The sequence below is a fragment of the Arachis hypogaea genome, chromosome 8, assembly GCF_003086295.3.
Source record: "Arachis hypogaea cultivar Tifrunner chromosome 8, arahy.Tifrunner.gnm2.J5K5, whole genome shotgun sequence".
NCBI classification, from domain to species: domain Eukaryota; kingdom Viridiplantae; phylum Streptophyta; class Magnoliopsida; order Fabales; family Fabaceae; genus Arachis; species Arachis hypogaea.
This window is the reverse complement of record NC_092043.1, coordinates 32,196,846-32,223,960: the sequence shown is the minus strand read 5'-3', so window position 1 is coordinate 32,223,960 and position 27,115 is coordinate 32,196,846. Positions and strand designations below refer to the sequence as shown.

The 27,115-nt window shown below is 37.1% G+C and overlaps 2 protein-coding genes and 1 pseudogene across 2 annotated transcripts; 1 reads left to right on the top strand and 2 right to left on the bottom strand.

Moving 5' to 3' along the window:
- Positions 1-13,895: 13,895 nt before the first annotated feature.
- On the top strand, positions 13,896-14,782 carry LOC112707028 (antimicrobial ginkbilobin-2-like protein; annotated as a pseudogene).
- A 998-nt stretch (positions 14,783-15,780) lies between these two features.
- On the bottom strand, positions 15,781-19,262 carry LOC112707027 (uncharacterized). The gene is made up of 3 exons (XM_025758581.3): positions 18,376-19,262; positions 16,673-17,224; positions 15,781-15,985 (listed from the first exon to the last, which is right to left on the bottom strand). The coding sequence occupies exons 1-3, from the start codon at positions 19,210-19,212 to the stop codon at positions 15,875-15,877; spliced, it is 1,500 nt and encodes a 499-aa protein (XP_025614366.1). The 5' UTR covers positions 19,213-19,262; the 3' UTR covers positions 15,781-15,874.
- Positions 19,263-22,651: 3,389 nt separating this feature from the next.
- LOC112707026 (uncharacterized) lies at positions 22,652-25,045 on the bottom strand. The gene is made up of 3 exons (XM_025758580.3): positions 24,017-25,045; positions 23,307-23,840; positions 22,652-23,093 (listed from the first exon to the last, which is right to left on the bottom strand). Exons 1-3 carry the CDS (start codon positions 24,794-24,796, stop codon positions 22,983-22,985), a joined length of 1,425 nt encoding a protein of 474 aa, XP_025614365.1. The 5' UTR covers positions 24,797-25,045; the 3' UTR covers positions 22,652-22,982.
- Between the last annotated feature and the right edge of the window lie 2,070 nt (positions 25,046-27,115).

Sequence of the window (27,115 nt, the reverse complement as noted above, 5' to 3'; positions counted from 1 at the left end):
GTATAGATACAAATGTTAGCATATTCATCTTTCAGAGGCACAAATGGTCATTTATTCTTGATTTAAATAGATAATCGAATGAGAGGATAATAGAGAGAAATAGATAATTACTTTTTACAATTGTTCTCCACATACAAGTCATTTACACATACAAATTCATACAAGTCATTTACATTCACGCGCTCAGCATCTCCTCCTCCTCCTCCTCCTTTTCATTATTTTTCTCTTTCGTTATCGTTGTCACCTTCTCCTTTTTTTGTTGGGCTTTTTTCTCCTTCTTCCTTTTCCTCCTTCTCCTCCATCATCTTCATCATCATGATCATCATCGTTATAGCATCGTCGTCTTCTTCTTATATATATCATCATTATCGTTATTGTCATTATTGTTATCGTTATCGTAGAAATTTTGCCATATTAATGATGTTGCCTGCTCCAAAATTATTACCATAGAATTTTTGCCATAGAATTTTCTCAATTTGTGTAGTTGCAACAAATTTCGAGGTAAATTTAAGATATTTAAATGTATTATTTAAGAATTTTCAGTGGATTTGTACTAATAAATTTTACACAATTCAAAGCTCTTTCTCTTCTTCCTCCTTATCTTTTTGCTACTTCTTCTTCTTTTTTTATCATCATCACCATTTTTTCTTCTTTTTTAAATTCATCTTTTCTTTCTTATTTTACTTTCTCAAATTTCTTCTTATTTTACTCTTTCTTAACAAGAATAAAAATAAAAAAATCAAACAAAGAAGAAGAAGAAACACATAATGCTACAAAATTACTTGGAAGAGGATGAACTTGCATTCATTCAACTAAAAGAAAAAAAGAAATAAGAAAAAGAAGAAGAAGAAAAAATGCAGCATTAGAGAAAATATTTTTATGTAGTTGCAGCAAATTTTAGGATAAAACTAAGACATTTAGGTGTATTGTTTAAGAATTTTTGGTGAATTTGTACTAATAAATTTTGTATAATTCAAAACTTTTTTTTTTCTCCTCCTCATCTTCTACTACTTCTTATTCATCTTTTTCTTCTTATTTTACCTTCTAAAAAAATACATAGTATTGCAAAAAGAGGAGGAGAAAAAAATTGCAGCAACAACAGCAATAATAAAAAACGACGAATATCATGAAACACGCGAAGAAGAAGAAGGAACGCAAAGAAAAAAGAGGAGAAACACAAAGAAGAAGGAGAAGAAATAGGAGGAGGAGGAGGAATGTATTAGGAATAATAGTATGACCACAATTCAACCAATCATATGTTAAATAATTTGTTATTGTTATTATATTAAAATGTTAATATAATAATATCCTTTATTAAATTTAGAGATTTATCATTGCGCGTGCGTGCGTGCGTGCGTGCGTGCGTGGGTGTGCGTGTGCGTGTGCGTGCGTGTGCGTGTGTGCGTGTGCGTGTGCGTGTGTGTGTTATATAGAGATATGACCATTGAATTGGCTCACTTTGAAAATTTCTAATGGTTATAATTACCACATATTTGTCAATAGGATATTCTCAAAATGAACATGGCAATAAAGTTTCCTTTGACCTGCGACGGTCATAGTAATTAACAATGTATTTATTATACTTTGATTTCGGACACCTAATACCCTAGGATCGTAGTTGAATGAATATTGGGTATGATTTAAATACTTGTAGACTTAATGATTAGTCAATAAGGAATCCGTCAACTCTCGGTAAAGAGTTTGAACTCTATGATTATAATGATTGAGATGAATAAAACCTTGGCCAAGGAGATTGATGAATGAAGAAATGAGTTTCTTAAGTCATTCACAGTTCACTATAATAATGGTAACAAGTTAAAGTTTGACAATTAAACCATACTTTAAGGGTTAACCAAGAGCTAAAAAGATAGAAGGAATTATACTTTGTTCTTATCAGGTTCTTAGTAAAAATATATATTATTATTACTTCATACTATCAGGTCGTTGAGAAGTATTGCTAGACGCTAACCTTGATTAGTAAATTTAGTATGACTAATTTACTACCCGCTTAGTATTGAACCTATAGGGTCACACACTAACGAGTGTTCTAATCTTTGCTATAGAATTATTTAATTATTATTTTAATTTGATCAAATAAATAATTATATTAATTAAAATAGAATATTATTATATTCTTTGCTAGCACCAAGAATATAATAATAATATGATAATTGAGAATAATTAGTTATTCTATTTCTAAACTTAGAATTCTAAATTTGGATGAGATCCTAATTGATTCTGTTTCAAATTGAGTTATGATATATTTCATAAATTTGAAAGATTATTCAAGTTTAAAATAATAAGATATGATTTGAATTTGAATTGAGATTCAAATTTAAAATCAATAACAAATCTCATACTATATATATGTATGCCTAGAGTAGAGGAAAGAGATGAGAATAAAGTACAAGAGTTTTATTCCTTTACTTTTAGACGCATAAACGTATGTGAGTCTAATTCTTGGAGAAAAATTTTATGGCGTGCAAAAAGTTACAAGAGATTTCTCAATTTAGATCAGATATCCATTGGTCAAGGAATTGACAGTAAATGTTGGTCTCGGTGTGGATACGCATAGAATTTTCGTACAATCGAAAAATAAAGTTTTTACTAAAGCGTCTAAAGGTATTTAAATCTGATCTATATTATTTGTAAAATAAAATTTAAGCACAAAATAGATTTTTAGAATTACTTTCTTTTCTTTCATTACGTATTATGAACACATGGTAATCCTTTAAAATGTGGGATATAAACGTTAGAGAAAAAACGTCGTGATTTCACGCGCGTTTTAATGTTTTATAAAAATGAGTTTTATTAGGTTAGAATTAATTTGTATAAATTTGTATACCAAAAAAAATGTTATAGAAAATGACGACATACGAAAAAATAATTTAAAATGACATTTTGGTAATAAGTTTTAGAAATGATGACTTACTGGTTAAAAAGCTAACAAAAATAGAATGAACAAAAAATTGAGAATGAATTTTTTAATTTTGGAACAAAAAAATTTATTTCAATTGCAACAAAAATAAGTACTATGCAATATATTTTGATTAATTATTAATAATATATAATATATTTTAGTTTTAATTGTAATAATAAAATATTATGTGATATATTTTGTTTGTCAAATTAGTAATTAGTGATAATATATAAGAGAGATAAAAATAGGTAAAAGATAGAGGAAGATAAAAAAAGGAAGGGAAAGGAGAGATTTCTTTGATTTTGAAAGAAAAAAATTTCAATTTGATTTCAATTAAACTAATATTATATATATTTTGGTTATGAAATTAGTAATATATAATTGACATGATAAATTAATAATAATAATATATCAGAAAGATATAGTGAATAAAGAAAAAAGAAAAATAAAAAATAAAAAAAATTCTTAATTTTAAAGAATTTTTTTATTTTAATTAAAAAATATCATATGATATACTTTAGTAATAAATTTTAAAATTTTTGGCACATATTGGTTAAAAGACCAAAACAAATAAAGTGAGTAGAGGAAGGAAAGCGAACTCCTTAGTTTTGGAAAAAAATTATATTATTTTAATTACAATGAGATATGTGTAATATTATATATTTTGATTATCAAATTAATAATATATAATATATTTTAATTTTAGTTATAATGAGAAAATGTTATACAGTATATTTTGATTGTTAAATTAATAAAGTAATAATATATAAGAGAGATAAAATAAAAAAAGAAGGAAAAGAATATAAAAATAAAAAAAAAAAGAGAAAAGAGAAATTTTTTTAATTTTGTAAAAAAATTTAATTTAATTATATAAAAAATATTATGTTATATATTTTAGTTGAAATTAATAATATACAATAAATTAGTAAAAAACTAATATGTTTATCCGTAATAAGAGTATGTTTAAATTCCTTTGTTAGATATGTTAAAAGTGTGATTAGTATATATATATATATATATATATATATATATATATATATATATATATATATATATATATAGGGTTTTTTAATGTGTGATTGTAAATAGGGTAATATAGGTTTTTTTTTTTTTTACTTAAATAAATAAATAAATAATTGACTAATAAGTGTAAGATAATAAAATAATATTAGAGAATAAATTTTGTCAACTAACATCAGCTCATTTTTTTAAAATTATTTTATTTATGTTAAATTTTAGATCTTAAACTATAAATTTTTAATTCTGAATTTTAAATTATAAATTTTAAATATTAAATTTTCAAAAAAATATTAAAATTAAGAAAAGTTAACTAATATACTAAAAATATCATCACAAGCTTTTTTCTTCTTCTAGAAATTATTCCAGGTCTTAGTTTATTCAAGAACTGGATCGTACGTAGCTTGGCGCATTATCAAATAATTAACTTAATTTCTACCAAACAGAACATGTTGCCCTCTATCTAGCATTCCTATCATATTAAGCCACTAGATTTTTGAAAACTTCTACATCCAAACTGGTAAACTATGTTGTTCGGTTGTCGGATTCCGGACAGGTCGGGTATACAGGTGGAAAGATGGGTAGGTGAGGACGCCTTAACTTGGGTCGCACTGGTAGCGGACTAGCCGAGCTGGCGAGCACTTGAGCTGGTGGATGGACGAAGGGGGGGTGCCACCTGCAAAGACACTCCGACGCCTAAGTCAGAAATCGTACAAGCAGGGGAAGTGATGTGTAAGGTGACGTACCTCGGGGGAAGAGCCAATCTTCCCCTTATATACATGTCAGTAGTGGGCCCCAAGACGAGGACAGGCCCATATTTCCGAGGACGTTGTCCTGCAGCCACGTGCGAGCCGTACAGGACGCGTGTCCGGGTCGGTTGGAGGGCACGTGTCCGGGTCGGGTGGAGATCGGGTCGGACCGACCCGTGCGGTTATTGGGCCAGGCCGTAACAGTGCCTCCACGCGCCAATGGTAGTCGTAGGAGCTACCAATGGCGTGTCATCCCCGTATTTCGACTGGTCGGCTGTTCGCGGGAGGGGTGTGCCTCCAACGCGCGTCTCTTGGTTGCTCAAAGCAACCGTTTTCATCGCTTCGTTTCCTGCGCCGAGCATTAAATGCTCATAATGGGGTGAAAAACCCCTTTTGAAAAGCCCATTCTGCCCCCAGGTGTTTCGCGCTCTGGAGGTAGTTTTTAAACGATCGGTTTTGACATTTCTACACTTTTCTCACACTCCCTATTCTTCCTTTCTTCCTCCTTGCTACAAGATTCCAAGGCGTTGCTGTGGTGCCTCCGTTCGTGTTCCTTGCACTTTTCCAGACTCGCAATCATCCTTTTCTCCATCAACTTAGGTAATTTTCGAATCATCCCTCTTTTTAGGCATTATTTTCGGTATGTTTGTCGCTTGGTTCTTTTGATATTACTGCGTAGCCTTAGTTGCGAGTAGACGTGTTAGGGGGGGAAGTACCATTCTAGGGTAGGCTTTTTCTCGTTCCTTTAGACTTAGTCTTGTTTGCCTTTAGTCGGGAAATCGTGGGGGGTGGTGTTTGTTTTCGGCCTGAGCGACCGATCTCTTAGACTAACTGGATGGTACCCCCATGTAGGTATGGCCCGCACGGTCTCCCGAGCATCCGTTAACCCTGCGGCTTACGACCAGTATGCTTGGGTCGTCTCAGATGTGAGGGATTCACCCAACCAAATGAGCGAGGAGGAGCTCACCGAGTTCCGACAAGCCGGGTATTTGTGTGGCGGGACTGACGAGGAGGCCAATTATGACGCCTTCGTCCCGGCTGCTCACGAGCGGTTGTATGAAATCAACTTCCAACCCAGCCGGGTTGCCGACTGGATTTGGTTCTACAAGGCCATGTTCACTCAAGTCGGGGTTCGCATTCCGTTCTCCGCCTTTCAAATGGCGCTCTTAAACCGAATTTCCGTGTCACCGTCGCAGTTGCATCCGAACAGTTGGGCTTCGATCCGCTGTTTCGAGATGGTTTGTGAATATCTCGACCTGCCGGTGTCCGTAGATGTCTTCCTCTTCTTCTTCACCCTCACAAACCCTTCCAAGCAGGGGAAACATAGGAAAGGGTTCATGTCCTTCCGGGCTGCTCAGGGTCGGAAGATCTTCGGCTTGTTCGAAGATTCTTACCATGGGTTTAAGGACAAGTATTTTAAAGTCCGTCCGGCCAAAGGTCGCCACCCCTTTTGGTTGTCTCTGGAGGGGGTACGGCTCATCCCGACTTATTGGAGCTTCGGGGCAGGAGCCAATAGTTTTATTAAGGTAGTTTACAAAAACATGTCGGCAGAAGATCAGCAGATTGCCGAGGTGCTAAACGCGGTTTTTGGGAAGAACCCAGTAAATCCCCACCTCCTCATGGGTGATCGGGACTCCGGTCGTAATTATATTTGTGAGAAGCTCTTTACTTTACGCTTTATCTTTTTCCCTTTATTGATATTGTGTGACGACTAACCGACCTTCTTTGGTTTCTTGCAGTGGATATGTCTGCGTCGGTGACGGGCCTTGCCGATCTGTTTCAAACCTTTCTTGCCGGCGGCGACGACGAGGAAGGTGACGAGCAGCCTGTCTCCGAGGGGCCTGATGCTCCCCCGGAGGGCCAGGATGTTCCCGAACAGAGGGCCGCAACCGACGAGATCGAGACCTCGGCTCAGGGCGCCTCGGTTGAAGGTGGCAAGGCGGTCCGTGTTTCCCCTATCCGTGAGGTTGCCGGGATTGGGGGTTCGGTGCCTAAATCGGATGATGAGGAGGAGGTGGTGGAGGTCTCTAACCTGAAGAGAAAGAGAAAAAAGACATCCACGGCGTCGTCTAGTCCCGAGGGTGTCCTTACCGTTATGGAAAGGAATTTCGACGCCTCAAAATTTATAGACACCCAGCTGATCCCTGGTACGGAGGAACATTTCCATGAGTCGTCCCTTGCCGGGCAGGCGAGGTGGATGTACCGTACTCTTCTGCGCGGTGCGGTTATTGCTCGGAAGGCCGAGTTCGAGTTGTCCGGGATGGAGTCTCTTCGTCGGAAGTTGGCCTCCGCTGGGAAGGCCAACAATGAATTGAAAAGTGAAGTGGAAACTCTCCGGCAGCAGTTGACTCAATCTTCGGAGAAGTTGGACGCCGCCGAGAAGAAGGCTACCGCCGCTGAGCAGAAAGCTGCCTCCGCCGAACAAAAGTTAACAGCTGCCGAGAAGAAACAGAAAGAGTCGGACGCAACGATTGAACGTCTGGTCGAGCGTGAGATGGCTCTGGAGAAACAGGTCGGCGAGGCGCAGAAGCGTACGGCCGAAGTCGAGGAGGGGAAGCGGGCCGTGGAGGCCGAACTGGCAACATGGAAGGCCAAGTACAAAGACGTCGTTAAACAGGGTAAAGGCGCGATTTTGGGCACCGAGGAAGCCCTGAAGGCCCAAATCAAAATTGTTGCCCCCGAGTTCGACACGTCGGCAATTGGCGTTTTTAAGATTATTAAGGATGGCCAGGTTGTTGATGTTCCGAAGAAATGAACTCTTTGTTCCATCGTTTTTGTTTAGCCGTTTTGTTTTGGCTTGTAGACAGTTGTTTTTAGCCGTTTTGGCTTACGAACAGTTTAATCTTTGCCGTTTTAATATTGGCTTGTGAACAATGACTCTTTGGTCGTTTGCTCGTGTTGTCGTAATGAAGTTTTTCTTACTTGTCCGATTTTGTTGTCGTTTTTAGTAACCGTTTTTGGTTTATAGTTGTTTATATCAGCGGCCCGTGGGCTCTTGTGTAGTTGCTTGTTACAACGGTAGTTGATGACCTCCCGGGGTGATCAGTCCCGGGTTGGGTGTTGTTGCTAGTCATGACAAGATGATTTATCTGAAAAACGGAGGTAAGATAGAACGGAGAATTTGCACAAGTGTATCTTATTCGGTATCCACATAAAAGACTTGAAAGTTACTATAAAGTTCAAATGACGAATTAACTACTTAGCTAGATTAGTCGGCAGGTCGCTCCGTCTTCTAGGAGTAGAATCTTCTAAGGTTGTCCGCATTCCAAGTTCTCGGGACTTCCTTGCCGTCGAGTCTTTCTAGTTTGTATGCTCCTTTTCCCATCACTTTCTTGACTCTAAATGGGCCTTCCCAGTTGGCCGCCAGTTTTCCTTCTCCGGGGGTCGGCAGGCCGATATCATTTCGCCTCAGGACGAGGTCGTTTGGCTCGAATTCCCTCTTGAGTACTTTGGTGTTGTAGCGGAGCGCCACTCTTTGTTTTAGCGTCGTTTTTGTCAAGTGGGCCATTTCTCGGGCTTCTTCTATCAGGTCCTTTTCTACGGCTTCCTCCATTCCTTTCAAAAGAAGTCGTGGGCTTGGTTCTCCGATTTCTACGAGTATCACCGCGTCCACCCCGTACGTTAACCGGAAAGGAGTTTCTTTGGTGGAGGACTGCTCGGTCGTTCGGTAAGACCAGAGAACTGATGCCAGTTCGTCGGCCCAAGCACCCTTTTTGTTGTCCAACCTCCTCTTTAGCCCTGAAAGGATAACCTTGTTGGCGGACTCCACTTGTCCATTCGTCCGAGGGTGTTCTACCGAAGAGAACTTTTGCCTTATTCCTAGGCCGTTGAGAAATCCCGTGAACTTTTTGTCAGTAAATTGTGTGCCGTTGTCCGAGATGACGACTTCTGGTATCCCGAACCGTGTTATCACCTGCCTCCACATGAATTTTCTGCAATTGGCTGAGGATATGCTAGCCAATGGTTCGGCTTCTATCCACTTGGTATAGTAATCGATTGCCACTATGAGATATTTGACCTGCCCAGGGCCGACAGGGAAGGGCCCTAAGAGGTCGACTCCCCATTGAGCGAACGGCCGAGAAGTCGTCAGCAAGCTTAACTCGTTTGCCGGTGCTTTGGCAAAATTGGCGTTCTGTTGGCACTTTATGCATTTTTTGACAAACTCTTTGGAATCTGCCATCATCGTCGGCCAGTAGTACCCAGCTCGGATCAACTTCCTCGCTAGGGCTTTCCCTCCGATGTGGTGCCCACAGCAGCCCTCGTGGACTTCCCTGAGGACGTAGTCCATTTGGTCGGGGTGTAGGCACTTCAGTAGGGGTTGGCTGAGCCCCTTTCTGAACAGCTGTCCTTGGATGACGGCGTATTTGGCCGCTTCCCTCCTTAACTTCACCGCATCCTTTTCGTCGCCAGGGACTTGGCCGTGTTCTAAGTAGTTGGTGATGGGGTCTAGCCATGAAGGACTTAGGGTCGTTATGTGTAGTGTGATCGCGGGTTCCCTTGTCATGCCTTGGATGAGAGACCGGTTTCCCTCCCCTGGCTTCGTGCTGGCTAATTTTGATAGAAGGTCTGCTCGTGTGTTCCTTTCCCTGGGTACATGCTGGATCGTGACCTCGTCGAACTTTTGGCTCAAGCTTTTGACCTTTTCCAAGTACTTCTGCAACAAGGGGTCCTTGGCTTGGTAGCTGCCGTTCACTTGGGAAGTGACGACTTGGGAATCGCTGCATACTTCCAGCCTTTTTGCGCCGACCTCTGTTGCTAGGGTTAAGCCTCCAATGAGGGCTTCGTATTCTGCTTGATTGTTCGAGATGGGAAACTCGAATCTGACCGACTGTTCGTATACGACCCCGTTTGGTCTTTCTAGGATGATCCCGGCTCCTCCGTAGGTCTGGTTGGAGGCTCCGTCCACATGGAGCTTCCACCGTGTGCCTATGTCTTCGCCTGGATCTCCTGCTACTTCAACCAAAAAATCCGCCATGGCCTGCGCCTTGATGGCTTGCCGGGGCTCGTATCGTATGTCATATTGAGAGAGTTCGATGGACCAAGTCATCATTCTTCCCGCCAGGTCGGGCTTTTGGAGAACTTGCCTAATCCCTTGGTCTGTCCTGACGACCACTTGGTGACTCTGGAAGTATTGCTTCAACCTTCTCGAGGAGGTTAGGAGCGCTAAGGCTAGCTTTTCCAACTTGCTGTATCTTAATTCTGCTCCTTGCAGAGCCCTGCTTATGAAGTAGACTGGCTGTTGGGTCTTCCCGTCCTCCCGTACTAGCACTGCGGCTAGGGCTTCGCTTGTTATGGCGAGATACAGGTATAGTGGTTCCCCGTCTCTTGGCTTCCCGAGAACGGGGGGTGCCGCCAAGATTTCCTTGAAGTGTCGAAAGGCTTCTTCGCACGCTGGTGTCCATTCGAACGCCATCCCTTTCTTCATGAGGTTAAAAAACGGCAGGGCCTTTGCCGCTGAGGCTCCGAGAAACCGAGAGAGTGATGTCAACCTTCCTGCCAACCTCTGGACGTCCTTGATACATCCCGGGCTCTTCATCTGAAGTATTGCCTGGCACTTCTCCGGGTTAGCCTCTACCCCTCTTTGAGTTATCATGAATCCCAGGAACTTGCCGGCTTCCATGGCGAAGGCGCACTTGAGGGGGTTCAGCCTCATGCCATGTTGACGGAGGGACGCAAATACGCTTGCCAGGTCGTTTAGGAGGTCATCAGGTCGTATTGTCTTTGCCAGGATGTCGTCCACGTAAACTTCGACCGTTTTTCCTATGAGGTTGTGGAATATCCTGTTCATCAGCCTTTGATACGTTGCCCCTGCATTTTTTAAGCCAAATGGCATTACCTTATAGTAGAACGTTCCTCCTGGCGTTATGAACGCCGTTTTGTCCTCGTCTGGTCGGTGCATCGGTATCTGATTGTAACCAGAGTAGGCATCCATGAAACTCAGATACCGGTACCCCGCCGCAGCGTCGACGAGTGCATCTATGTTGGGGAGTGGGAAGCAATCTTTGGGGCATGCTTTGTTAAGGTCAGAGTAGTCCACGCACATTCTCCATCTGCCATTGTGTTTTTTCACCAACACCACATTTGAGAGCCACGTCGAGTAGTCCACTTCTCGTATGAAGCCCGCTTCTAGGAGGCCGGCCGTTTGCTTGGCTACCTCCTCTGCTCTTTCCGCCGACATCTTCCTCCTCCGTTGAGCCACTGGTCGTGCTTCCGTCCTGACGGCTAGGTGATGCGAAATGATTTGTGGATCAATGCCCGGCATGTCGGCTGGCGTCCATGCGAACAGGTCCTTGTTGGCCCTTATCATTTCGATCAAAGGCTCCTTCAACTCATGTGGGAGGTTCTTGTTAATGAATGTAAACTTTTCCCCTTCGTCACCGATGCTAAATTTCTCCAGGTCCCCTTCTGGCTCCGGCCTCGGGTTGTCTTCTACTCTGGCATCGAGGTCGGCTAGGAATACGCCAGATGCTTCCTTGGACTTTTTTCTGAGGGAAAGGCTGGCGTTGTCGCAAGCGACCGCCGTCTCGAGGTCCCCTCTTATGGTCCCTACGGATCCATCATCGGTGACAAACTTCATAACTAGCAGCTTGGTGTTGATTATGCCTTCAACATCGTTGATTGTTTTTCTTCCCAAGATGATGTTGTAGGCTGTGGAGTCTCGGAGGATCACGAATTCGGCCATCGCCGATCTTCGGCCTTGCATCTGTCCTACCGAGATCGGTAGGGAAATGACTCCGTCTGGTTTGATGAAATGATCGCCTAACCCGATAACCCCGTGCTGGTGAGTCGTCAGGTCGGCATCCTTCAGACCGAGTGCGTCGAATACGTTGCGGAACATGATATTTGAATCGGCTCCTGTGTCGACAAGGATCCGTTTGACGAGGCCGGTTCCTACCCTGGCCGTTATGACCATGGGAGGGTTTTCCGGGGCGTCGCTGAACCACTGGTCTTCCGGGCCGAAAGAAATTGATGGGGGTTTTTTGGTGCTTTGCACTGGTGTAGATGAGATCGCCAGAACCTTGGCGTCTTTCTTGTGTGCCGATCGGGACTTTGGTGCGGCGTTCTTTGCTGTTACCACGTTTATCACGGTGAGGCCATGGTTCCCGTCTTCAGGTTCCTGCCGCCTCCTGGTCGAGCGCGTCTTGGCTTCCTCATTTTGATCGCGATAACGCCTTCTCGGCTCCCTGATGAGATGGGAGAATGCGTCTAGCTTTCCTTCCCTTATCGCCTGTTCCAGTGCATCCTTCAGGTCGAAACAGTCCTGTGTTTGATGGCTGTATCCCTTATGGTAGTCGCAGTAAAGGTTCTTGTTTCCCCCGGTTCGGTCCTTTAGTGGTCGGGGTTTCGGGAGAATCCCCTTTTCAGCTATTTGTTGGTAAACTTCGACGATCGGGAGAGCGAGTGGAGTGTAGTTATTGAACTTCCCGACTCGGGGGAACGGTCGAGGTGCCCTGTTCGGCGCTTCCTCCCTAGCTTTTTCCTTTGCTCTCTCTCCGTCGCCTGGTTGCCGGGTTTGGTTGTAGCCGGGCTGCCGCTTATTGGCAGCCACGACTCGGCTGACTTCCTCGTCGTTTATGTACTCTTTGGCCACCGTTTGGATTTCATGCATCGTCCAAACCGGCTTCGTGGTAAGGTGTTTCCGGAAGTTCTCGTTGAGGAGGCCGTTTGTCAAGCAGAGACTGGCCACCGAGTCGGTTAAGCCGTCGATTTCCAAGCATTCGTCGTTGAATCGATCTAAGTATTTCCTAGTCGGCTCTCCATGTCTCTGGGTTACCCCGAGGAGGTTGATGGGATGCTTGGCCTTCGCTATTCGCGTTGTAAATTGAGCCAGAAACGCGCGGCTGACGTCTGAGAAACTGTAGATGGAACCTTGAGGGAGGCCATTGAACCATCTGATCGCCGGTCCTGCTAAGGTCACCGGGAAGGCGCGGCACCTTACTTCGTCACCTACTCCCTCTAGGTTCATCCTGGCCTCAAAGGCCGTGAGATGTTCCAGAGGATCTTGAGTTCCGTCATACCTCATGTCCGTTGGTTTGTCGAAGCGTTTCGGCAACCAGACTTCGAGGATAGATCGGTGGAACGGCGTGACACCCATTATCACAGGTTGTCGTGTTTTCTCAGATTTCCCTTCTCTGTCCTCACGTCGTCTTGTCGTGCGGCGAGTTTGTCTGCCGCGGGAGTAGATGACTATGTCATTCCGTCTTCTCGGAATGGGTGATTCCTCTTGCGTGTCTTCTGCTTCCATCCGGGATGCAGATATACGTCGTGAGCCGCTTCGGTGAGAGCTCTCTTCTTCCTCGCCCCCGGGAGACGGGGTGTAGCTTGGATCGGTAGACCATCCATCCCTCTCCCGGTCGGCTAACTGTCGTTCTAGGTTCTGGACTCTGTGGCGTAGCTCCTGCATTATTATGGCGCTATCGCCGCCCGTTCCTCCGAATGGTCGGGTTGTCGCATATCGCTGGGGGGATCTCCGGCCTCCCCTTTGTGAGGCGACGGAGGCTGCCCCTTCCGCTCCGGCTGCTCGAGCTCGGTCGCCGGGACCTGGCACGACTTCCATTCAGGCAAAGAAGTCCCCACAGACGGCGCCAATGTTCGGTTGTCGGATTCCGGACAGGTCGGGTATACAGGTGGAAAGATGGGTAGGTGAGGACGCCTTAACTTGGGTCGCACTGGTAGCGGACTAGCCGAGCTGGCGAGCACTTGAGCTGGTGGATGGACGAAGGGGGGGTGCCACCTGCAAAGACACTCCGACGCCTAAGTCAGAAATCGTACAAGCAGGGGAAGTGATGTGTAAGGTGACGTACCTCGGGGGAAGAGCCAATCTTCCCCTTATATACATGTCAGTAGTGGGCCCCAAGACGAGGACAGGCCCATATTTCCGAGGACGTTGTCCTGCAGCCACGTGCGAACCGTACAGGACGCGTGTCCGGGTCGGTTGGAGGGCACGTGTCCGGGTCGGGTGGAGATCGGGTCGGACCGACCCGTGCGGTTATTGGGCCAGGCCGTAACATATGTCAATTTCTTATGCATTGATAAAGTAATCATCAAGCAACGAATACCATATATATGTGACATTGTCAAATTGTGTATACAATAATAATTAACTATCAGAAGAAGTCAATAGAAAATGTCAACCTTTAATTTTAAAACATGCACAACATAGAATTACTGACGATTATTTCACTATAAATTGAGCGTGTCATCAAATAATATTACTTCAAAAGTTAAACACAAACTGACAAACATGTCTTCGTCCTCATCATCAATAATCTTCACTCCCAAAACCCTTATTCTCCTAATCAATACTCTTCTTCTTCTTCTTGTCCAAACATGTCATGGAGCCGCCAATGACAACCCTCCTCTGTTCCATTTCTGTTCCAACACTGGAAACTACACACCCTACACCCCCTACGAATCAAACCTGAAAATTCTCATCAACTCACTCATCTACAAAACCCCTTCAACGGGTTTTGGCCAGTTCCAGAACCAACAAGCCTACGGCCTCGCCCTCTGCCGCGGCGACGCCTCCGTTGGAGACTGCAAAACTTGTGTCACCGATGCAGCCAAAGAACTCCGCAGTCTCTGTCCGTACAACAAAGGTGCCGTGATATGGTACGATAACTGCGAGGTCAAGTACTCGGACACAGATTTCTTTGGACAAGTTGATAACACTAATAAGTTCTATTTGTTGAACGTGCAAAACGTGAGTGATGCTGCAACATTCAACTATGTGGTTAAGGAGTTGTTGAGTTTGCTTGCTTCTAAGGCTTCTGAGGATCCTAGACTGTATGCTAGCGGAGACTTGAAGGTTGGAGAGTGTGAGAGAGTTTATGGGTTGGCTCAGTGCACCAGAGACCTTTCTAGCGTTGACTGCAACAAATGCCTTCATGACGCAATTCACCAGCTTCCCAGTTGCTGCGATGGCAAACAAGGTGGTAGAGTTGTTGGTGGAAGCTGCAACATCAGATATGAGATCTACCCATTTCTCAGTAAACCTTAGAATGGTTACATTGTAAGGATCAAATAATGAAGAGTCATATATGTCAAAAATTATTTTTATTATGGAAATAAAGACTATGTTTAAATTGAATATTGATATTTCTTTTACTATATGAAAATAAAAATGATATTTTAGTTGAGTATTGATATTTGAAGTGAATTGTGAATGTTTAACAAATTGTGTTCATTTATATGTAATTATATTAAATAATTTTATTTTTAAAAAAATATTAATATTTTTTTATATTAAAAAAGCTAGCCGATATATGTACTTTTATCCCCTCTACATTGTTTTATTGTTGAGTACTGAAATTCTTATATTATTCCAACGTGGATGGTGTAACACCTTTTATGATCAGAGAAATAATATGTTTGTGTCATTCTTTTATATGCATATCTTATAAAAAATATTAGATATTTATCAGAATTTATTATTTTTTATTATTAATATTAAAAAATATGAAATAAAATATATTATTAAATTATTAAATTAAAAAAATTAAATTAATGACTAAATAATAATAAAAAATAATAAATTTTGATAATTTCTTAATATTTTTTATCTTATATATACTTTTCTTTTCTTGTATAAAAAATAAATTTTTTATACTCTCTCGTTTCATATTGATTACTTTTCATATTACAAATAAAAAAATGTATACAAAAATAATAAAATAATATTTTTAATATATATATATATATTAATTAAAATAATTTAAAATACTTATCATTTTGAGTTTTTTTGACTAATCTTATGTTATTATTATATGAAATTAGTGTAGAGAACATTTTTCTTTTGATAAATATCTCCATCACCATTTCATAATCACTAAGTTTTAATAAATATATGAAATGGAAGAACAACAAATTTCCAACACAATGTATTCACCTAATCACCTTTTACGATTTATGACGTTACAAAAACAATATGTTCTTCGTTCACTTGATCTCTCTCTGTTTTGCTCATGGTTTTCAATGATGATTGAATTTCTTTGGACAGAGGAAGCGGTGTCGGTAAAAATTTGGGTTGATTAATGGACTAACTGATTTTTTTCAGCTTGAATTGCAGCTCTGTCGGCATCTACACATGAAATCTCAAAATTTTGAGTAATATTAAGGTATCTTTGAAGCCTTTAGCTTGGCCAAATGTAACATGAAATCCATACTATTGAACAAATATGATCTATCATCAGTGCATGTAAATCAATTCATCATCTTTACATTCTCTAATTCCAATTTCAATTATGTTGCTAGCGCTAGAGTTCAATACATCACAACACTGCCTTCTTGGACTCAGCAACTGCAACACAAAAACATTAGTTACTAGTGCACTACATTCATCTTAAAACAAATGTCACTTTTAATACACTAATAAAGATGCCAAAATTAAATTAAAAGTTTAATTACTCTATTAGTCCCTGTAATTTTATTAAATTTACACGTAAGTTTTTGTAGGATTATACTAGGTGTACACTAAAATTAGTCACCAAAGTTAACCATTAATATAAAATATATGCTAGAACATAAATACACATTAAAAATAAATTAAACTACACATGTATTTATACACAAATACATTGGTGGCTACTTTTAGTAACTTATTTTAGTGTACAAATAGCATTTCTTATTTTTATAATTTTTTTCTTTTCAATTAAGTCCCTACATTACTTTTAGTTTTATAATTAAGTTATTTTTATGTAAAAAATATTAAAATCAATAGAATATTTTTTTCAAAAAATATGTGATGAAATATTTAATCAAATTTTTAATTATAGATATTTTTAATTTGTAGAAAAATGTTTAGTTAATTTTAATATTTTTTATACTAAAAATAATTTAATTATAAAATTAAAAATAATATAAAGACATAATTAAAAAGAAAAAAATATATAGACTTAATTAAAAATTTTATGAAACTAAAACAAACCGAATAATTTAAACCTAAATTAAACGACCTTTATTTGAACAAAGTAACAATTTATATTACCTGTTTGATATCTAGCTCTAACTTGTTTGAGAAAACTTTGATCATTTCCAATCTCCTTGGTGATGCCTCATCGTATGAGCAATTCTGGAAATACTTGTTGTAATTGCTTACGATGCTACCATTCAATTTACTATTATTAGCATAGGACAAATCTTGAAGATAGAAAATGGTAGGCCTCTTACACGGATGAGGGTGAAATCCTCTAGTGTTGAAAGTGTAGAGTGGTGAGAGAACATCTCCCCCAGACCAATGTTTGAATGTTCCTTGAACTCTAAGAACATCTGTTAGTAACATAGGATGCTGGTATACCTGAACAGCATAGCCCCATGAGACAGAAATAGTCCATGAAAAGCGCTTGTGATAGCACACAGTTTGTTGTAGGATCCTCTGGGAATCAACATTGACAGCTTGGAATAAATGCTCAAGAGATTTTGCACGCGTGGTGTTGATGTTGGGAAAGATTGGATCAATGTAATCAGGATGGTGGAGAGACACCAAGGGAGTTAAGGGGTGTGAAGCCAATAGCCCAAATGCATTTCTTCGCAAATCAACCTGAACATGATTAAGCAAAATTACTGCCACTCAAAAATAATAACCCAATAAAATTCAAATTCTTCAATCTAGACTCTAGAGAAAAAACATGAACGTTTTTTAGTTTTTGAAATGTTAGACTAAACTAGATTTATATACTCGTGCAACGAGGGAAATTTTTCTACTATAATTTTTTTTTACATATTCTTTTAGATAATTAAAATGATAATAAAAGAGGTTTTGGTTTTATAATTAGTTCTAAAATAGTCTATATAATTCTTAAAACAAAAAAGTATATCATAAACAATTTTATAGTGTAATTCAATGATATAGTATAGTAATGAAAACTAATTCCGACTATCTATTATATATATATATATATTAATTAAAGTATTTAATTAAGTAGAATTTTTTGATAAAGTATAGAAAAGAAAATCAATTGTTTTTTCTATTTGATTTTTATAAATTAGATTTAAACAAAAAAAAAACATCTAAATACAAATGGCAATCAAACAAAGTTTGAGTCATATAAATTCTACTTCAAAAAATAGTTTTAGATTTAATAACCCGGCACAAAAAAAATCCAAATATTATAATGAAATAAATCTAGGATGGGATAGAAAAAAACAAGTTACTCTAAGAGCAATAGAACCTTGGATTCCTAAAATAAACACCCAATTATGAGGGAATAAATCTAAAATGTTATGTAATGAGCATAACGAGCAAGTCATGAAGACCATTAATTAATAAAGTTGTTACCTTACTAACGAAACTGATCACCTTATATAAACTGAGAAATAAGCCAGAAAATAGATAATAAAAGCTATACTAATTACATCTGAAATATTCTTTAGTTTAAATATCGGAATGTCTTTGCTCTCAAGAAAGACCTAATTCATAATTGGACGAGAAACAGGTTCCTCAACTTCGTAGGGTCAAATATTCAGAAAATCATCCGAACAATCTTATAACTTTAGAGAGAATATGATTATCTATTAAAATGAGAGTCATGGTTCATTCTATAACTGTATCTAATATAGCATGACAATAAATACTAAGAAAACACACAAGAAATAAGTCATACAAATAGCCGTAAAATTTATTAAATTATTTAACGACTTTAAGCTATTACATCTCATGTGAAATTAAATAAAAAGCAAGAAGGAAAGTACCTGATGAAAACCGGGTTCAAGTGTTAAAGCAAGACCAAGTTCAGTGACACAAGAGTAGACTCTGCCATCACTCCCATACACATGCGGATACCGTTGAATGCATTCATCAAACACCTTCGCCAACACCTTCGCCAGAGAACCACTTATAGCAAAACCAGCTCCACCATATGCCATGTCAAAACCAAAGAACCACTTCTGTTTATAACTCTCCGAATTCGACCCTATGTAGTACCAAAGCCTATCATCATACTTGGACAGCGTCTTCACCAGATTCTCCGGCAAGAACACCGTGTCGTCGTCACCAAACACATACCACCTCACACCCGAATGATTCAATGCCACTGTCTCCTTGAGCACACGCGCCACGCGGATTGCCGATCGAAGACCGCCCCGGTAACTGTACTTAAACCGGGAAGTGTCTTCAGAGACACACAGAGGAGGAAGAGAAGAAGAGTCATTACCATTCTCGATTGGCGTTTTGTCCACGAATACACACCCCTTCATTGTTTTATTGTTCCACCAGAGCTTTGTGTATTGTTTTCTCTTAGGCCATGAATCTCCACTGGAGGCGATTCCAAACACGACATGGTCAATAGTGGTTGAAGGATAATGTTCTTGTAATGATGATGATAGTTTTGAAGAGTAGTTGTTATTCAAGTGTTGTAGTATTTGCTTTGGTGTGTCTAGAAGCTGAGTTGATACAAGGATGTAATAAGTGACACAAAATGAAGTTGAGAGTAATAGAATCAAGTTTCTCAGAGATTGGCTTTTGCTCTTGTTGGTGCTTTTCTGAATCATCATCAGATGCTGCTGCATTTTTATGTTATTGTTCTGCATATTGCAGCATTCAACAGTTGTGTATGTATGTATACAGGAAAAGAAATTAAAGTTAGGTGTAACTGCAACTTGATTAAAAGAATATTATTTCTTATTGTAGTGAGAAATTAACAAATCAATAGTGGTAGCAGAAAACTCGGCGTAAAAAATCCTTTTTTAGAAGACTTTTAATTGTATGAACGTTTCGTTCTTTGGAGTAATAGTAACTTCTTTCTTCTTTAATTTGGTCCACGAGGTTGGCTTGTTCCCACAGAAATAAGAACCACGTGCCCCTTGTTCTAACAAAATTATTATTCACTGCAACATGCATGCCTTGTATAGATCAAGAATCCATGAAAATTTATTACTAAATACAATACTATTTTCAGATTATTTTTCTATATGCCACTGTTTTATTAAGGGTGACATTTTTTTTTTTTTTGCGTTACCAAAGTTGTTAAACCATTTAGTAACTTGAGTACAAAAATACTAAAGTAAAAGGTACGAAAATAATTTAATAATAAATTTGTAAAACGATAGATGATGGAGTGATATAAAAGCGGATGAAACAGAGTTTTATAATCATGTCATAATTTAATCTAAACCTTTTAAATTTCTACTAAATAATTAAATAAGATCTTAATAAACGACGGAATTAAACCTTTGCTTAGGATTATGTGTTTACTTTCTTACTCACAGGAGGGAAAAGCATGCTTTGCTCCGCTTAGAAAGATGAAAGAAGAAAGGACAGGTGTCTATGTAAGGCAAGATTTGTGAAGAATTCATCTAGAAGCAGGTGTGATATGAGGGGTTTTTTTTTTTTATGAAAGTAAAAGTAATGATATACTCTATAATTTTTTGTGTTTTTTAAAATGATGAAAAGTACACAAATTGAAAATTTTGATTTCTGTACTTTAAATCTTTTTTTAACACAAATTAAACGATCTGATTTTTATGTTTCAGACAAATTAAACAAATCGAACGGTTCGATTAATGTATCTCTACAAATTGAATACTGTACACAATTTAAAAAAAATAACATTACAACTCCAACATCAAAAACAAAAAGTTGGTGGTATGATTCTGTGCACTGAAATATAGGGATGATTTTTGGGCCTGGAATGCATGAAAAGTGAGCATATTCCTTCACTCCCGGATCCTCTATGTGGATCTATCATGTGACGACTAATGTCGGCGTTTGATTCTTTTTGCTTACACTAATCGAATCTTAACGCTACGTTTAGATCCATCTACATGAATGGAGTGAACGTCATTTTAGTTATATACTTATATGGGAATATAATTTAAATTATATTATTTATTATTAGATCAATTTTAGTAGTTTTATCAAGTGAAATGGTTTAAAAAGTAATACTGTCATTCTAGTTTCTTTTTATTAAACTAAATTTTGATCCTAAATACGATAAATTGAGTAAAATGAAATATGTGTTTCGCTCCATCCAATACAATAAAACTCAATGAATCCCAAATTAACAATTCAAAGATAAGAAAATGTTAGTATACCACCTATGCTATATTCTACTCCACTCAAAGCCATTAACTAAACATATGGTACGGTCTAAAAGGAGATCAGAGCTGCCAAACACAGGAAGTGTAAGATATGATTCAATCAAATTAAAGAAAGATTATAACAAGGGCAAGGAAAAAAATTACATCAATCATATTAAGTGTATATAAAAAATATTCATCAATTACCCATTACATAGAGATATATTTGACATCAATAATCTCACAATTTTTTTAATTATACTATTATAAATAAGTTTACTTATTAGTCTATTATAATTTTGATTATTCTACTATGACAAATTTTAATTTAAAAATATACAAATCAATATATATATATATATATATATATATATATATATATAATCATTAATTTTTAATATACATAGAATATTTTTATTCATACAATCTCTTGAATTCAATTCATATCAAATTTTTTTTAATAATACAGTAGAAATTTATATATTTTTTTAGAGATGACAATTCAGACTGATCTAATAATCTGATCTATTTTAAATAGATGAATTTTTACAATAATTAATCGAATATATAATAAATTTGGATAAGACATGCTTATTCTAATATGGGACGAGTATGTTCTCAAGTAATTCTAATACTACTAATAAATATGATATCCAATAACCAAACTAATTTATTAAGGTTTTAAAGGAAATAATTTTCATTAGTTATTTCATTTTCTACAATTATTAATGAGTCTCAAAGTCAAATTTCATAATTGTGGAATTATATTTGTCAAAGTCTATGTTTATTCACCGACAATTTACGTTACTATTTCAAAAATAAAATCAAAAGTAATTTAAAGATATTAATTAAGAATAATTTATTCAAGTCAGAAGGTACAACCATGAATATTGTTTAGGAAAGTCTTTCAAAATTTCATTGATTATATATAAGTTTTAAATCTATTTAATAATATGTAATTCTTAGACTTTTTGTTCTTCTACAAATTTGTTATTTGTTCCGTATGAATGATTTATAGATATTTATGAATTTATTCGGACTCAATTTAGTCAATTGATTTATTCACAATTTAATTTACAATTATTCTAATAATGTGTTGGTTACAATTGAGCAGCAATGTTAACTTTAACTAATATGCTCTTTTTTTTATAAGCTAACTAATATGCTCTTGCAATGGACCCAAATAACTTTACTTCTATGATCCCATATTTAGTTAGTTATCCTAACAGTAGCTTAATATTAACTGTTTTTTTTTTAATCAAATTTACTATATCCGTGAATAATGAAACAGAAAAAAGAGTAATATATAAATGTTCACAACGAATATGAGTACTTAAATATCTGTTCCATTGCCATTCTTTTTTTTTCGTACAAATTAAAAAAGTGTTTCCTATCTTAATATATTGAGCAAGGTAGAGAAAATCGAGATTTTACGTGAAATCGAAAAAGTAAATAAAAAACGTAAAACGTAAAATCTTAACAAGATTTAATTCGTAAAATCGTCAGACTTAGTACAAATTTTGTAAAATCGATAAACTCATTTAAAATCGTAATATCGGAAGATTTTAAGAGTTAAATCGAGATTCTAGCTACTATGATATTGAGTAAGTGAAATGCACTCTTTTATTTCATGAAAAATATAAAGAAAAGGAAACAAGTATTTAAGAAGTAATTTAGTTAGAGATTCAATAATTATTAACAAGGGCGATGCAAGGAACCTAACCCGATAATACAGATCTCTGTATACAAATAACTTTAATTGAGCTGCTAATTATCATTTATTAGATTCAATCTCATTTCTTGTTTCAAAAGTTCTTTTATTTTTTATTATTAAATGCAGGAATTGCTATGATGAACCCTGTGAGCCAACTCTTGCAAGCTGTACCTGAAAATGCCGAACCTATAAATAACTTAACAAACTTCTTACATTTAATTTTTGTCAACAATCTATACTTTCAATGTAAGAATATCTATGAATTATGTATTGAATTAATATATGTCCCTTTACAACAATCTCTTCCAATCCCATCATGTACACAGTACACTAGCAAGTAGCAAGGTTCTTCAAAAAAAATTCCTTCTACTAGAGTATATTAAAAGAGTTTAATTTTAATGTATTGACAGTATAAAACCTTTTATATAATAGTGCAATCACATAGTCACATTTATTATTTTTAGTGATATGACGTTACGTAATTAAATGCACGTGTAAAATTATTTTATACTGATAGTACATCAAAATTAAATTTATATTAAAATAGGTTTAACTCTTTTGTGATCCATCAGTGCATGTAAATCAATTCTTCATCTTTACACTCTCTGATTGCAACTTCCATCATGTCACCTGTTGTGGAGCGCAATACATCACAACAGTGCCTCCTAGGACTCTGCAACTGCAACACAAAAGACAGAGGTTATTAGTTGTATAATGATGAGGTGAAAATTCATATACAATTGTATTCATGTAAAAGTAGCAATTGAAAACCATTAAATAATAGTTTACACAAAAGTATTTTTATGTGGGCGATCACTCTGGTAACGATAAAATAACATTATGTAATTACAATTTACAAAAGTAATGTCATGTTTCTAGTATTTGAGATTACCTGTTTGATGTCAAGGTCTAGCTTATTTGTGACCACTTTGATCACTTCAAGTTTCTTAGTTGGCATGTCATGTGAGCAATTTTGAAAAGATTTCTTGTAATTGCTTATGATGAAGAAATCTTTACCATAAGAAACCTTATCTAGGTAGAAAACCGAGGGTCTTGTACATGGATCAGGGTGAACCTCTCTTGTGTTGAAAGTGTATATTCCTCCAACAACACTCCCTCCTTCCTTCCACTGCTTGAAAGTCTTTTGGATTCTCACTGCCTCTGGCAAGGGCATGTTGTTATGGAAAACTTGGACAGCATATCCCCATGACACTGAAACTGTCCATGAAGATTCATTGTCATAGCAAACAGTTTGTTGTAGCACCCTGTGGGAATCGACCTTTACAGCTTCAAATAAGTGTTGAAGAGCTCCTTTTGCTGTCATGTTGGGAAATATTGAATCTATGGCTTCTGGATGGTGTAGGGACAACAAAGGAGTCATTGGATGAGCAGCCAATAGGCCAAAGATGTTTCCCCTTAGATCAACCTAATCCAATTTCATAATCACAATATATACCAAAAGAACATTACAAATAAATTACTCGAATACTTATTTATATGCATTGATTTTTAGTATACACCTAACATGATTGTTCTAAAATTTCTAAAACAAAAGTCACCCAAAGTATCCAACATTTTTTTCCCAAAGTAATAAATTGTTACCTGATGAAAACCAGGTTCATGTGTCAAGCCAACTCCAAGTTCTGTTATGCAAGAGTAGACCCTTGCATCACTTCCATATAGATGAGTATACCTTTCTATACAAGAATCAAAAACCTTGGCTAGCACTTTCGCCAGAGGAGCACTTATAGCAAAACCGCCACCACCAAAGGCCATTCCAAAACCAAAAACCTGGCACCCTTCATACATCTCAGTGTGTGCACCAACATAATACCAAAGCCTATGATCATACTTTGACAGAATCTTCACAAGATTCTCCGGCAAGAACACCGTGTCGTCGTCACCAAACACATACCACCTCACATCAGAATGGTTCAATGCTACAATCTCTTTAACAACACGCGCCACACGGATCGCGGATCGGAGGCCTCCCCGCCGGTAAGTGTAGCGAAATTTCGAAGTGTCCTCGGAGACACAGAGAGGAGGAAGAAGAGGAGAAGAAGAATTATTAGTATCATTGCTCGGAAGAGTATCGACAAAAACACACCCTCTCATTCCATTGTTGTGATTCCACCATAGCTTTGCGTAATCTTTTCTTCTAGGCCATGATTTTCCACTAGAGGCGATTCCAAACACAAGGTGATTGAGTGTTGTAGGGTCAGAAACATGATGTGATGAATGGTCAACGTTGACTATCTTTGTTGTGGCCAAGAGTAGCACTGAAACACAGAGGGTGATGGCACAAAATGTTGAGATGGTGGCTAAGATGAATTTGATCATAGGGTGGAGTCTGGTGAGGTTTTGAATTGGTGGCTTCTTCATGTTAATTAAGGTTGGAATTATGATGAAGTTGTTTGAATATATGCAGAGGAAGGAAACAGAGGGATTATTTGTTTGAAGTATATATACATAGAAGCGCAAAAAAGTTGAAAATGTGAAAATAAACGTAAGCAATTAATAAAGAAGAGAGTATAGTAACATGGTAGCACAATGTGCGGCTTAAGAAAACTAGAGAACTTTGAGGGTTGGATCTAGTATTGTTAGTTCTTGATGCGTGTATTGTAAGATGGGTTCGGTAGAGTGCCACTTCTTAGTGGTGAACGGCCTTTGATTCAAGTCAACCAAAAATCCAGGTAAATAATTATGGATTACATAAATATGTATTATGTTAAATTTCTTTAATTAATAAGCATTCTCTTTTTCTTTTTGATCCAAGTCTCAAAATGATTTCCTTTTCGAAAACCAATAAGAATTTTTTTTTCTGTTTTCTTTTTGTCTTAATTTTTTTTTTATTTATTATTATTATTATTATTTTTTTTTTGTATACAATGGGACCTGAAGCCCAAACAAAGCAAGCTAAGAAAAATTATAGAGTTGGGTTGAAGGACCCGAAACATCACAAGATAGCATAGTCACAAGAGGAGCAGGAGAGGTGTTCCACACTTAGGTGTAGGCTTTCTGATCTAAGTTAAATTTAGCCAATCAATCTGCACAACCATTGGTCATGAGAAATTCGGATATTCCAGTCCCTAATGATATACTCAGATGCGGAAGTATAAAACAGAATTAGAGTTAGAGTTTCCCCACTCTTTTTCCTTTTTTTTTTTTTACCTTAATACAACAGATCCATTCTACGCGGGCTCATTTTTTTTTTGTTATAGATAAGTCGGACCATACGAGTTATGTTTAAAAAAACATATTATGAACAAATCGGATGATTCGATTTATAGGAGAAAAAATTTTGAAATTTAGAAGAATCAAATCGGATCGTCCGTGTTATTTAGAAGAATCAAATCGGATCGTCTGTGTTGTATAAAATTTTTTTTTAATAGAACAAAAATCAAATTAAATGGTCCAAATTGATTATTATATTTTTTTTAAAATCGGACCGTTCCATTTGTCTGAAAACACTCGCACCATTCAATTAGTAGTTTTTTGATACCATACGCCTATAAAATATATTGCTTCTCCATATTGCTGTCCTACAACATTACCTTCTCTATAATAAAAATAAAAACTGTTTTACGCGTGCTAAAAATGAGTTTTTTTGTCTACCTTTTTTTCTCAATATTTTATTTAACTCTCAACCACAAACGGGTAACTCACACGGTACATAGTACTAGCAAACAATCAAAAACCATACAAATATTTTTTTAATCGACTTCTAGTGGCTAAGGCCAGATTTCAACCCAAATTCGGTTGTTCGAGAAATGTGCCACTCAATAATTTCTTTTTCTTATGTTCTCTATTTTTGTTCTTATTCTTCTCTTACTAAATAGTAAAATCGAGAAAGAGAAGGTTGCTGAATTTTCGGCCCGCAACTTTCTTAGTCACAGTCCAAAATTTATAAACAGAGCTGGCAATACTAAGGACCTATTTGAGAAGTGTTAAAAATATTTTGTTTTTAATTTTTAACTTATAAAAAATAGTATTATTAATGTTTGATACAATTTTTAAAATTAAATTACAGTTTTCTAAAAAGTTATTTAGAAGTTTATAGAGAAATTAAAAAAATGACTTCTCTCATAAGGTTATTACTTTTTATCACATTTCTATAAAATAGAAACTTTTATAACTAAAAATCCAAATACAAAATAACTTATTTATAAACTACTTTTAATATAATCATTTATTGTTTAAACTATTTTTTCAAAAGAAGTTTAATTAAGTTGTTTACCCAAATTGTGCCTAAATCTACTCGTGAATATATAATCTGATTCAATCTATTCGAGTAGAATTGACCATTTGATCAGCAAATCTGATTGAGAGTGGAGCAGGTTAATCTATAGATATAGTTAGGTGTGAATTTAAGTCTAATCCAACCCAACCAACCTATACTCCTAATATATTATAGTATATAATTAAAAATTATTATACATATATAACGAAGTTGATGAAAATTAAATCTATATCTTTTCACTTTTGTAATTTTAACATGAATTTTATTATAATTTTGTTGCTTTTAATTTTAATATAGGCTTAATGTTGTATTTTCTATTTTATTAGTATGTTTATGGACTATAGAATGATTAAATATTATGTTTGATTAAAAAAATTTCAATCCCGGATAGACTTAGATTTTAGAGAAAATTTAAACGGAGAGCTAGAATTAGGATAGTAGACCCTACCCTATTTTACCCA

Excerpts from the sequence above, each read along its gene's own strand:
- LOC112707027 (XM_025758581.3), bottom strand. The coding sequence starts at position 19,212 with ATGCAGAACAATAACATAAAAATGCAGCAGCATCTGATGATGATTCAG. Across the intron at positions 17,225-18,375 it reads TTGAACCCGGTTTTCATCAG|GTTGATTTGCGAAGAAATGC; the intron begins GTACTTTCCTTC and ends AATCATGTTCAG. Across the intron at positions 15,986-16,672 it reads TAGAGCTAGATATCAAACAG|TTGCTGAGTCCAAGAAGGCA; the intron begins GTAATATAAATT and ends TTTGTGTTGCAG.
- LOC112707026 (XM_025758580.3), bottom strand. The coding sequence starts at position 24,796 with ATGAAGAAGCCACCAATTCAAAACCTCACCAGACTCCACCCTATGATC. Across the intron at positions 23,841-24,016 it reads ATGAACCTGGTTTTCATCAG|GTTGATCTAAGGGGAAACAT; the intron begins GTAACAATTTAT and ends AAATTGGATTAG. Across the intron at positions 23,094-23,306 it reads TAGACCTTGACATCAAACAG|TTGCAGAGTCCTAGGAGGCA; the intron begins GTAATCTCAAAT and ends TTTGTGTTGCAG.